The sequence below is a fragment of the Diabrotica undecimpunctata genome, chromosome 3, assembly GCF_040954645.1.
Source record: "Diabrotica undecimpunctata isolate CICGRU chromosome 3, icDiaUnde3, whole genome shotgun sequence".
NCBI lineage: Eukaryota > Metazoa > Arthropoda > Insecta > Coleoptera > Chrysomelidae > Diabrotica > Diabrotica undecimpunctata.
The window spans coordinates 53,099,991-53,113,715 of record NC_092805.1 but is presented as its reverse complement, the minus strand read 5'-3'; the positions used below and the strand labels follow the sequence as shown (position 1 = coordinate 53,113,715).

Genomic DNA, 13,725 nt, shown 5'->3' with positions numbered 1-13,725 from the left:
TATTCTGCCTTATTATATATTATTATAGCTTATAGTTTATTTTGCTGGGGTTCGATTATTTTTATTTTCGTCGGGGCATTTTTAATTTCTGAGTTCTGAGATTATATCGAGCACTAGATCTGATCTATTCTTTAGTATTCCTGTTTTTACTGTAACTGGAGATTACGTATTGTTATATATTTCTCGGACTGGAGCACGAAGAAAACAGGTTTAAAGAGGAGGATGAGACACTTTAGTAAATGTGCATTGAATAAATAAAAACTATGATTTGAATAAACTCTATTCACACACGTTACAGGTTGTTGAACGATTTTGCCATCTTTTTTGTGTTCGCTTTGTAACACAGCACGCAGCCACATCAGTCGGATTATACTATGCTTTACAGAACGAGACGTGAGAAGTGGCGCGGTAATTTAAAATATATTTACAATTTATACATGTTTCCTACCTTGAAAGGGCAAGCTTTCAAACAAACAAAGTATTTTCTTACTAAAGAACATGATAGAACACTTAAAAAACAAAACAGTTATTATTATTTTTATATAATAATATTATTGTATTATTTATTTATTATTATAATATAATAATATTATTTTATTTATTATTATTAATAATAATAATGATTCATAATATTTTTGATGTTTATTCACTTGAATATTACTTGGAAGGGAACATACTATGTACTAAAGTTCTTTTCAATGGTCCATTGACAGTTCGAATGGTAAACACTGAGACCACAACATCTGGGCTCATATGCAATACTTGTGTGCCAATTTTTATGTTTAACTGATTCTGCTTCCACTTTTGTCTCTGTTGCATCTAATTAATGTACTTCAGAGACCAGCGTTGTCAGAAGTGCTGTCGAAATTGCTAAAGTCGTTAAAATATTAAGAGTCTATTTGACGGAATACGAGTCATATCAATCAATTTCTGGCACAAATTCGATCGACTGTTCAATTAAAATGTGAGCAGGTGTAATAAGACAAAGTCAGAGGAATCAGAACACATATGACTTAGAGACCGGGAGTTAAGGATTCCTTTAACCTAAGCAAGTATTGTAGAGAAGTCTTTATAAGTTAATTAAGATTATTACAATACACGTACTAGATGTAAATTCATAGAGTTTATTCCAGCCTCTAACAGGTCTCCGAAGTAAGGCGAATGGGCAAGTATAAATTGCCAATGTAGATTATTATTTGCAGAAATATCAGATATATGAGCATGATTGGTTTTGAGAAATTTATTTAATTTTCGTAACTTATTGTTAAGACCGACAAAATGTGTAACTTTTGTCGGTTCATTGAGGGAAATGTGAGAGAAACCGCAGAAATTACACATCTTAAGTAATTTGTGCGGTTTCCCTCACCTAGTAATAAATTGTTTTAATGCGTAACAAGCTCCAAATAAATCGCTTTTACAGCTTGACATGCAAACAGACAAACATATGGCCTTTAAGATAAAGAGTTTCACCCTCGTTTAATTTTGAGGACAAATGGGCCCACATAGTCAACTCCTGTCACAGAAAATTGAAGAGTTGGAGTAATACGTCAGGTTGTAAGATCTCCCATTCTTATACGAGAACACCGTACGCATTAGCCACAATGTTGCGCTAACCACAGAGAGCAAATTCTGAGGGCCACCATGAAAAAGTCAAAAATTAGTTGACCGGAACACCAAAGTCGTAAGCGGATGACACGCAGGCAGTAACATGGAGTGTTTCTTATCAAAATCAAAATGAGAATGACGTAAGTAATACCCGTTTCACCTAAGAAAGAATTAAGGCTGATAAGCTTGCTTTTCGAAGAGAGAGAGAGATTGATTTTTTTATTCTTTTAAACGATCAATTTCATCAAAGAAGCTTTCTAGAACTTTCTAGAACTTTCTTGAACTAATTTAATTAAACACTAAATGGAGGAACGTTATTTTTCTGAAATAAGGAAACTAGTCTATCTGAAAAACTACACACATTGTCTATAAACTTGTCATTAACTATAGTTCCTTGGTTAGACTTGAGAATTTTTTAAGTAGATATTTAAAAGGGTTAACCAAAACTAGAGATTAACACAAATATTTAGTTTCAGGAAGAACTTTATAAAGGCAAACTTACGAGCAGGCCAACCATCTTCAGGTCCCACCAGGAATGTTGGGCCTTGCTCCCAGAGATTACAAGAACTAAGAAGACTAGGGTTGATACCTTGAGATATATGATCAGCTGGATTGTAAGTTGTACCGATGTGCCATCAATTTGCAATTTTGGTTTTAGACTGTAATTTGAAAACCCGATTACCCACAAACGTTTTGGGCAAGTGAGAGGGAGTTTTAATCAATTTTAAGACAATGGTTGAATAAGAGAAACATCTCTCATGAAAATCAATGTTGAGGGATTGGTTTATCTGATACATAAGCTGTGATAAAATAAGGGCAGTTCCAGACGTGGGACAGATTCTCTTAAGAGGTGCTACTCTGAATTTGGCACATAACAGATTGACTGATGTATAACCGTGATCGTCGACACGTCTAATATATATTGAAGCACCATACTCTAATTCGGTGGAATCAGAAAATCCGTGAATCTCGCGATAAATAGAATTCTGTAAAATAGTGTGTCTGAAAGTACTTAATTCATTTAAATAAAAAAAGTTTCTTTGGAAGTGTAACCCCTGGTTTGAATATCAAGAAAAACAAATTGCTCCCTATTTTGTAAGCAATCATTTCTGCATTATATTTTTGTCGGTAATAACAACGGCACCGAGAGGTACAAAAGGGTAAAAATTTGACCATTTTTAGAGAGGATGGATAGCTTAGATACAGTTTTCAGTAAATATGTACAATCCACTCAATAACATAAAAATCCAGAAAGTCTTTGTATTTTCATTGGAACCTAATAAAAGTAATATGAGAATTTAAGTTATGCAGATTGTATAGAACCTTCGGTTGTTTAGAGACCCATTTATGTAACAAAAAGATAAAGGAAGTTTAAAGGTAAATACCGAATAAACTATCTGCAGACTACGAACTTGTTAAAACGTCATCGACGGGAAAGTCATGGCCAATAACTTTGTAAGCCTCTGGATATTCATCCACAGAATCAAGGAATAGTTGATAAAGACAACGTTAAGGGAAAGAAGCAGAAGAATAGTCTCCCCCATGGACCGGTTAAGAATCTGGTCTACGCCACTTAGACGTTAGAAGTAATCAGCTATTTGTTGAACTTTATTTACTTTTCTAAAGTTGGCGAAAGATAAATACCATGCCCACCGTCAATTATTAAACTTTAGAATATTAGTCCTAAATCCTTGTTGTTCCTAATATATTCGCATCTTACTCCTTAATATATTTGCTTTTATCTTCTATTTTCGTAAACATTTTAAAAGTCGTGACATATTATCGTGCACGTTGCGTTTCCAGCACATAGCGTTTAGTTTCCGAAAAATATAATTTAAGTGGTTTTAAATATGAACAACGCACAATGTTCGGAACATAGCGTTTCAGGCACTTAACGCTTCCGTTCAGTATATCCGAAAACAATATTTTACTGATGCCGATGACTACCTAACGAGTCGTAACCGGTTGGTAAGGATAGTGTGCATTAGATGTCCGTCGTTCTCTCCTTGTTGTTTATTTATGAATTTGTTTGATTTTGATACAGAGTATTTAAAAAAATAATTTTCGAGGCTATTTTGTCATTTATGAATGTGTTTTTATTGCTTTGTGACAATTAATCACGGAAGTGATAAACAATTAGGACTTTTGTACGGAAGTGATACCTCCTCTTTATAAAAATACTTTTTGGTTTGATATGTATGGCTTAAATGTGGTATTTTGTTTTTTAACTGAAGCTGAAATTAAATTTAAAACATATTTAAACTGAATCCTATTCATCTAAAATAATTGTTAAATCTATTGATTATTATTAAATTCCTAATTGTTTATTACTTCCGTGATTAATTATCACAAAGCAATAAAAAGACATGCATAAATGACATAATAGCCTCGAAAATTATTTTTTTAAATACTCTGTATTAAAATCAAACAAAGACCTAAATAAACAACAAGGGAAAAACGACGGGTATCTAATTAACATTATCCTTACAAACCGGTTACAACTCGTTACGCAGCCGTCGGCATCAGTAAAATATTGTTTTCGAATATACTGAACGGACACGTTAAGTGTCTGAAATGCAATGTTCCAGACAGTGTGCGTTGTTCATATTTAAAACCATTTAAATTATATTTTTCGGAAACGCTATGTGCTGGAAACGCAACGTGCCCGATAATATGCCACGACCTTAAGAGCCAAGTTGATCAGAGTCCGTCTTTTGAAGTAAAATTAAATTTTTAAATGAAATACTTTTATTAACAAAAACAAATAATAAATTAAATAATAAATAAGTGTAAATCAGAACAATTTATACAAAAAAATAAATTATCACTTAAAGCTAATAACACAGTCAATTAATAAATTTAATAAATATAAATAAATATAATAAATACTAAATATAATGATAAATAGAGTTAAATAATATAAATATTAAATTAAAAGAATAATAAATTAGTTAATTTAAATAATTTTGGTTGTAACACTTGACGAACCAAGTTTACATATTGACAAGATACCTAATCTTACTTTCTCGTAAGTGAAACACTCCTCATACCTATTGAGTTCAGATTAATTGTTTTCTATCAAGTCTCATATCATAACTTTAAAAACTTGATCTTTGAGAACATGACTTTAAATAAACTAATAGAAGACTCACATTTTTTAATCAATTTTGTTCTAATTCATGTTGTATCTCTCCCAAAGTCTTGCCCTTAGTTTCTATCAAGTAAAATCTCAAGAATATTACCCCCAGAAAGCATACTATCGAGCAAAATACAAAATATCCAGAGAAACTTAAAATTTCGAGAACTGTGAAGAAGTTCTTAGTAATAGCAAAAACAACCAACCAATAAATTGTAGCTGTTAACGAAATTATACCAAATTTTTCTTTTGCTGGCAGTATTTCAGTTAACATTAAGAATGGAAGGGGTCCAAATCCTGTATTGTAGATTATAATGTAAGATACTAAGAAGAAAAGAGGTAGAATATTTAAAGCAAAAGGTAATGGATAGATACATTTAATGTATGTAAAGATTGCCAAACAAGCCTGAAAGAATGCTATTCCAAGACCAGAAAAAGTAAATAAAGACTTTCTGCCAAATTTAGGCCCAAGTGCTATAAGTAGAAAACTACTTAACAAGTGGAAAAGACCTAAAATATTAACAGATACTTCTGGAGTAATATTTGAGTCCAAGTCTTGAAAGAGTTTAATTCCGTAAAACAGTAAAACATCAACACCAGACAGCTGCTGGATTAAAAAGAGACTATTAACAATTATTAAAGATTTTTTAAAGACTTTAGATGAGTAAAGACTAAAGATATTAATAGATTCGTCTGCTTGTTGTACAAATTGCATTTCCAACAAAAACTCTGTAACATGTTGTTGATCTTTATTAGTGGCCTTTAGAACTGTTTCTGCTAGTACTGGCTTTTTGCATTTTAAATAAAAATTTGGTGTCTCTTTACCAAAGACTGCAAATATTATACAAAACACAAATGATAGCAGAGCTGAAATAAGGCTCATTATGGAAATGCTAACAAAGGGCCCAACAATATTGGAGTACAAAAGACCAGAGCAGACGGATGTTGATGCAAAAGCAATGAAAAATACTCCTTTTGATTTCCCTGCTACTTCTCCCATATAAACGGGCACTAAAAACATAGACGACGTAACAGTAAATCCTAGAATGAATCTAGCAGCATAAAAGGTCTCTACAGTAGTTCCAAAAGCAATCAATAAATTACCAATAAGTGAGCAAATCCCAGAGAATAATAATGTACGTTTCCTTCCTACAGTTATTGCTAGATAGCTGGCGATCCAAGTTCCAACAGCGCAGCCTAATGTCAGCGAGGAAACTACCCAGGTCGCTTCATGAGTTTCCAATGCTCTACCAAATGGACTGGTTTCGTTGTTCACTAATTTTGGCATGGCTGAGGATGACCAGGTTTGAATTGATGCTCCGAGGAACATAATAGGACATGCTAAAATACAAGAATATACAATTTAATTAAATTAAATAACTATTTAAATTGGCTAAAAGCAAGTTTTTTATTACCACAAAATAATTTTTTATATAATATTAAGCGGGTCTTCATCAAATAAAGATCTAAGATAACTAACAGTATTTACGATGAAAATATTAATGGGGAGTGTAAATGGTAAGAGTCGTTTAAGTTTATCAACTATTTTCAAAGAAAACAAGACTGTATATATACATTAAGAATAAACTATGAAATATACGAGAATCAATGATTTATCTTAATAACAAAACTGGACAATGAAATCATCGGTTTTGATTAAATATGATAATAATGCTAGTTTATTTGAGTTCCATATAAAAAAGATACGAAAGAAAATTTAAGAGATCCTGACAGCAGAAATAATGTTTGTATATTCTGTTCAGATATCTCAAAAGTCAAATTATGCAAACCTAAATGGAAAGCTGTAATTAAAACATTTATATTGAATCAATTATGATGGAAACAGTGAACCTCAAAAATTGGATAATTGGTCACTTATGGTGGTTACCTATTTACGATTGATTGATTTACCGCCTCAAATTAGTACTGATTTTAAATCATTATTATCAGTTGACATATAATTTATTTAAAACATAAGCTACCTACAAAACAGATTAAAATATCGGGCAATAAACATTTTTGGAATATTTATTTTTATTGTCCTCGATATTTTTATTGCTTTTTTATATTGCAATAATAAAAAGTTATAATTATGTTAATAATCATAATTAAGGGGAACAACTCAAATATGTCAGAAGGACAAAAATTTACATTAAAAATCAATTTTGTGCTGATAACACAGAGAAAGTAGAAACACCAACATTTTAACGAAGTCTTCCCCAGAACAGAATTCTTTTTGTTGTAACTAAACATTCTACAATTTAAAATAAATTAAACCATTTTACCAATATAACAAGCCGTTATATTTTTATAGAAGAAGAAACAAAAATAACACTGCATACGTCGACGGTGGTATGAAGTAAGTGGCTTTACAAATGAGGACAAAAAATTTAATTAACCAAGCTTTTAAATAACCAATTTTAATATAAAATGTTCCTTAACATGGGCAGCATTCGGAAGATTACAAACAGTACTTAAATCAAACTTTGCAAATACTTTAGAGGCAAAAACTTTCGATTACTATATGTTGCCCGTACTGACATATGAAACTAAAATATGGGCTTTTAACAACATAGTCCACAAACTTTAAGTGACTTTAAGAGAGCTATGGAACGGAGAATACTCAACATTAAGCTCCGCAGTCGCAAGCCCAATGAAGAAATAAGACAACGAACAAAAGTTACAGAGTAACCCAAAAGAGTGCCGTGTTAAAATGGAACTGATCAGGACATTCAAGAAGAATGAAAGATAACCCTTAGACGAAGCGGATTATTAACTGGTGACCAAGAGCAAACAAGAGAAGTAGCCACAGGCCTCAAACCAGATGGACTGATGACATCAAGCGAATAGCTGGTCACGAATGTATGCAAAAAACAACAAACAGATGTGAATGGACATACCGTCAGATGTAAGGGAGACTTACACCCGACGATGAATGGAATAGCTGGTAATGATGATGGTTATTACATGCAGCATAAGATAGACGTCTGCCTAAAGATAATTTGCCAATGCAGTATAGGTACAGGGCACTATAAGAAAAGAAGATGATGATGACATCACCAATTTGAAGCACGAAAAGACTACGATGTAGCTAATCCAGGTCAAGGTCCCTGAGAGTAGACGGTATATATGTAAATGACATCTAATATTAAGAGTGGATGTCACAATTTGCCAGGCGGAAAAAACGGCAATACATCACTGCATGGAAGGTATGGAAAGGCAGAAAAGAACGCACCGTTCAATTGCCACCTTGGCAGCCAGGCAGCGCTGGAGGCATTCAATTCTGTAGAGGTCAATTCTAAGCTACTATGGGATTATGTGGGTGCTCTAAATAAACGAGGAGACCGTAGCAAGGTTACGATAGCCTGTCTACCAGGGCAAGAAGATCAATTGCCAAACAAGGCTTATTATTGCCATATCGGTCGGAACCGTTCTGCGGCGTTGCAACAGTAGTAGCAAGAACGACTACAAAAAAATGGGTAGCACATAAATCTGTGGAATGGTAGAGGAATTTACCAGGACAAAGACAAGCGAAACAGTTCATTATAGAACATTCGTCAACATTTACAGCAGACCAAATAAGCAAAGACAGGAAAACAGTCAAAGTCATAGTACGTATGTTAACACAGCACTGTAAGCTGAATAGCCAGTTAAAGCTGATGGGATTTACAGATGGTGAACTATGCAGGTTTTTCACATAGAAGAATAAACAGCAGATCACATTTTGTGTCAGTGCGACAGCCTGGTTAATGTAAGGTTCTTTACATTAGGCGAAGCAAACTAACCACAAAGAGCTACATGATTCAGTATCAAAACTATCAGACCATTTCAAAAAGATAACGCAAGAGAATCTTATCTAGGATAAGTGGACCAGAATAGATCTGAAAAGATCGCAGTGGAGTAGACCAAAAACCACATTATTGAATCTATCTATCTATCTATTTTAAGAGGTGGTCAATGCTGCAAAACCGAATCTGACCAAGCAAAAGCAAAAAAAACACAAGCGAGAAATATAGGTAATACACAGTTGAAACATAGAACTTACAAGACCCCAGTTTCACAACACAACTACTGTTAGAAATGAAAAATTAAAAAACAACAGGGATCTATATAGGGTTTACTAAAATATATCAAAAAACATAGATAACAACTGGAAGAATCAATTAAACAAAGGCCCAGAGAAACAAGAAAAATAATTAGATAATTGTACCCTATCTAGTGCGATAAGCACCTTAACATGAAAACAAAGACAAATATATTAAAAACATTATTGCGGACACGCGGCGAAAGAACCAAAATAAACAGCAGCAAGATAGTTGCAACGAAGATGGAATATTTTTTAAGATTCTGTACAGAATCAAGTATAAACAGAATAAGAGATGAGCCAATAAGATGAAGAATATCGCTAGAAAAAGGAATATTGACATATAGATAACAAAATATTAAGTGGTATGAATGTAAAAAAAGATCAAGAGAAAGAAAGCACTAAGAAGGAAAAGACTATTGTGGTTAAGAAACATCCGATAATGAACAGGGTTAAACTTTGAACAGCTAATAAGAACAGCTAAAGACAGAGACTAGTTTGCAATTGTAGTGGCCAACCTCCATTAAGGAGAGGGCACTTTAAAAAGAAAAAAAAGGTATAAATATACAATAAGATATAATAAGAGCCAGTGATAGATAAAAAATACCAAAATGGAGAAACGAAGTAACCAAAACCAAGTTAAAGCGGAGAAATAGGTAACAGATCCACAGCGATAGTTGTAAAATGTGAAACTGAACGATAGAATTAAAACAAAAATTAATGACGATAAAGTGTAACATCGGTTGAAAAAACTTTCCGTGATAAATATTTATATAGCAGATAGTTACACGGTCTTTGGAAACTCATCATGAGGTAATGGTTTTCAGAGAATCTTAACATCTAGTGGATAAAACAGTTCAGAAACTGAAATAAGTTTTAAATCATGGGGAATTATGATGGGGAACCAAAAAAAAGATAGTTTTGAAACATATTGATCAAGTGTACTGGTATTATATGGAACTTAGTAAAATCTAATATAGCATATGAGTCAATATGTTATACCTAACTGCAACCTTATATCACCCGTCGATATTACTTTCAAACAAATACCGCCTTTCATCAAAAACAATAAACAATAAATAGGATATTACTATAATAAAATTCAACTATATTGTAAATGCAGTATGCAAAATAATTTGGAATCTGATTCCATTAATTAACTTAAGCTTTTTCTTCATTAATATAAAAAAAGATAGAAAAGAATAGTAATTTCGTTTTTACATTTTTTTAACACCAGGTTTGGTAACTGTTCTAGTTTGCGTTTATTATAAGAATACGAACAAAAGAAAAATAAATATAAATGAAAGATGGTAACAAGCGATAATTAAGGCAATGAGTAAAAGAAATCTGAGAGAATGCATTTGGATCGAAAGGAGGCTATGAAACTGGAAGGAAAGCAATCATACCAACCTTACTTTGAATTAAGATATAAAAGAAATTCAAAGTGAAATGAAACAATAGCAGTGTGAGTATATCTTAATAAAAATATTTTAAACTTTTATAAAAAGAAGATTTAATTAAACTAAATTAAACTAAATCAAATAAAAAAATAATAAAAAAAAAATATGTAATGGCTTAAAAAATACATAAAAATTTGACAAACAAGATCCAGTGATGACTTAAATGATTCATAGGAAAAATACTCTATCCTGACATATATAATATTTAAAGATATAAAATTGGTTATTTCTATTTATTAAAATTTTTTGGATTATAGTATATTTAGAGAATATTTTGAAAATAAAATGTTTTGTTAATACCTAATAGTGCTCTCCACATATTTAGTGATTTGTAGTTGTAGTTGTCGTTTCAGTGTATGAAGGAATACTTAACAAAAATTCGCACTCTATAGTATAAATACGTGTGGCCTTTATACGTCAGCTTATATTCAATTTGCATTCATTCATCAGAAGGTTGTTGATAAGAATTTTCTTATCGTAATTAAGAGAAAACGGTACAGTACAAGCGTTTGACTTGTTGTTGTTTTTGAACACTAATTTTATGTATATTCTTTTAAAAATATTTATGTTTACACCTGACACAACTTGAACTGTGTGGTATTCAGTATCGCCGCATCCAATATTTAAATTTATTTCTTTATACAGGAACGAAAAAATAGGAACCAAAGAAATAAATAAAAGTTTTCTGAAAAAATAGAAAAAACATTATTACATGGTAACCAACTAGGGGTTTAAATGAGGTAGTAATGAGCAAAATATGACGCTGTATCCTGTTAGCGACACTAGCCTCTCCTACTCAATTCAGACTTTTACCTCCACGTGTTGAAAGCCGGTAACCTGAGCAACTCTGTGGAAGATTGTGGTAATCAAAACCAGTTGGAAGCAGAGTCAGCGCAAACGAGAGCGGGAGAAATGGTCCTTCGAAGAATAGGGGGTTGGGCAAAAGGTTTATGGGGTGTATTCTGTAACATTTCCGTTAAATTTAAGAGGCCTCTAAAATTTAACTTTTAACGGTCCTCTTAAAGTTTTAGGTAACATTGACATTATGTAAATAAATATTATAGAGGACCGCTAAAATATATTTTTTTAGAGGAATCCTCTAAAAGGTTTTTAATCAGATACGGCAACGTCGCACGTTGATCGTGTTTAAACTACTAGTAAGGTAGAAATTGACCAAAAACTAAGTGTCGGAGGCCAAAAACTTAAAACAGAAGAAGAAATTGACAGTCTGCTTGACTTATGAAAATATATTTGTATTTCAGCACAGATCACCTACATTTCAGTTTATTTGTATTCGCGTTGGATTTATTTTCGTTTGAATAAAATTTCAATATGTCTCGTGCTCCACGAACCACAAAAGCACAAAAAGAGTTTTTAATAAGCTTCCTAGAAGAAAACAAAATTCTAACCAGGATTAAAGTAAATCCTAGTGAATTAGGAAAAGTCCATGTGTTATGGGAAAATATGGTGATGGAATTAAATAAAATGGGGCCGCCCAAAACTATAAAAGCATGGAAAGATGTAAGTATAACTCAGCAATATTAAATGTATGTATATATTAGGTTCATTCTTAAATAAGAAGCAAGTGTGCACCACATGGCACATGATTCCCGGAATCAAAAATGTAATTTGTTGCCATGTAATGCAATTATGTGCTTCTAATTTAAAATAATTTAAAAAAACAACAATGTAAGATTTTGTACTTAAACTGAAGAATACCTATTTAAAATGCATAAACTAATACTGTAAATATGTTGTAAATGTAAATATTTTGACCCACTTAAGTATATGGTGTATATATATATATATATATATATATATATATATATATATATATATATATAAATATATATATATCAATTTTATAAAATAATAAATTTTCAGACAATATCAGAAATGAAAACTAAAGCTAAGAGACGTGCTAGAGAGGTGAGGTATGGATGCCAGGGAACTGGAGGAGGAGGTGCTACCAAACCATTAACTCCTTTCGAAGAAAGGATATTGGGTCTACTAGTTTCTGAGCTATCAGTAGAAGGAGCCCAATTATCAGAAGCTGGCGTGGAAATGATTGTTACCGAAGTAAGTTCTTTGTCACTAAATTGATATACTATCAGAATGTGTTTTTGACTGACATATGTGACATATTCAATAAAACATTTTATTTAGATAATAAGGTATTATTACTAAATTGAAATTATATATGAATATATTTCATTTGCTTTTTTTCACTATTTATAGGAAGAATTATTTGAACTGCCAGTGGAAATTGCCTCCACTTCAGGTTATGTACCTCCACAGCCAACTCCCTCAATAGAGCCAAGTCACAATATTGAAAATATAGATAGCCCACCTGCAATATCCACAAGGAGAAGACCTAGAAGAGTGAATAGAGGTAGGGCAGGAAGTAGGGTGACAACTGCTATGGAACTGCATGACCGCCAGTTGGCAAACCTTGCCAGGTCAAATTATGCCATTGCGTCAGCATTGAATAGAGTGGCCAGGGCCATTTTATCATTTAGGAGATGAAAATTACAAAAAAAAAAATTTATACAAATAAATGTTTTTCTTAAAAATTTTCTTTTTTTTTTTCTTTAACTCCTTAGACTGTGTATAATAGGCACCAAATAAACAAGTAAATTTATTTTCTATCACTAAACATCCTGGCGGAAAACAAGGTCAGTTATTTATTTTTTGGTAAAACTTATTATTTTCCAATTAAAATATTTATAAATATGGTTTTATGGGGTTAAACCACAATTATTGGTTGTAATTGTGATGAAATCACATTTTTAATGAATTAATATTTGATGTTTCAATTTTCACTCCAGAAATCATTTTCAAAAAAGGTTTTTTTACAAATTATGTAAAATGTGTATAATCCATATTTACATAATTTGTAAACCTGTTTTGAGAACAATTTCTGGAATTGAAATTAAAACTTCAAATATTAGTAAATGAAAAATGTGATTTTTACCACAACAAATAATTGTGGCTTAATCCAATAAAAACATATTTAACTTGACTATACCAAAAGTAGTTTCAGAACATTGCTAAAATATTTTTATTCATAAAATCATACATTATTAAAATATTGTTGAACAATTGCATCTCGGATTTGTTCTCCTCTTCTGTACCAATTTTGGTCAAATGGTACATTTTCAATTATATTGAGATCATTTTCATCGTCCAGTTCTAAACCTTCTGGAACTTCATCTTTATAAAAATTTGATATATTGTGTAGTGCACCACAACTATAAATAATTTTCCCTGCTTTAATAGGATTATAATTTAACACACGATGCTTTGATAAACATCGAAATCTTGATTTCAGCACTCCATTCAATTTTTCTACTGTATTCCGACTTCTTATAAAATGGTAATTATAATTATTTTCAGGTGTATTTTCTTGGGGATTCTCAAATGGTGTCATTAAAAAAGGT

General features: G+C 31.8%; 2 protein-coding genes across 2 annotated transcripts; one reads left to right on the top strand and one right to left on the bottom strand.

The window, feature by feature from the left end:
- Positions 1-4,404: 4,404 nt before the first annotated feature.
- LOC140435600 (facilitated trehalose transporter Tret1-like) lies at positions 4,405-10,688 on the bottom strand. Its single transcript, XM_072524344.1, has 2 exons — positions 10,586-10,688; positions 4,405-6,082 (listed from the first exon to the last, which is right to left on the bottom strand). The coding sequence occupies exons 1-2, from the start codon at positions 10,602-10,604 to the stop codon at positions 4,767-4,769; spliced, it is 1,335 nt and encodes a 444-aa protein (XP_072380445.1). The 5' UTR covers positions 10,605-10,688; the 3' UTR covers positions 4,405-4,766.
- An 808-nt stretch (positions 10,689-11,496) lies between these two features.
- On the top strand, positions 11,497-12,838 carry LOC140435599 (uncharacterized). The gene is made up of 3 exons (XM_072524343.1): positions 11,497-11,806; positions 12,170-12,364; positions 12,524-12,838. Exons 1-3 carry the CDS (start codon positions 11,618-11,620, stop codon positions 12,809-12,811), a joined length of 672 nt encoding a protein of 223 aa, XP_072380444.1. The 5' UTR covers positions 11,497-11,617; the 3' UTR covers positions 12,812-12,838.
- Positions 12,839-13,725: the final 887 nt, after the last annotated feature.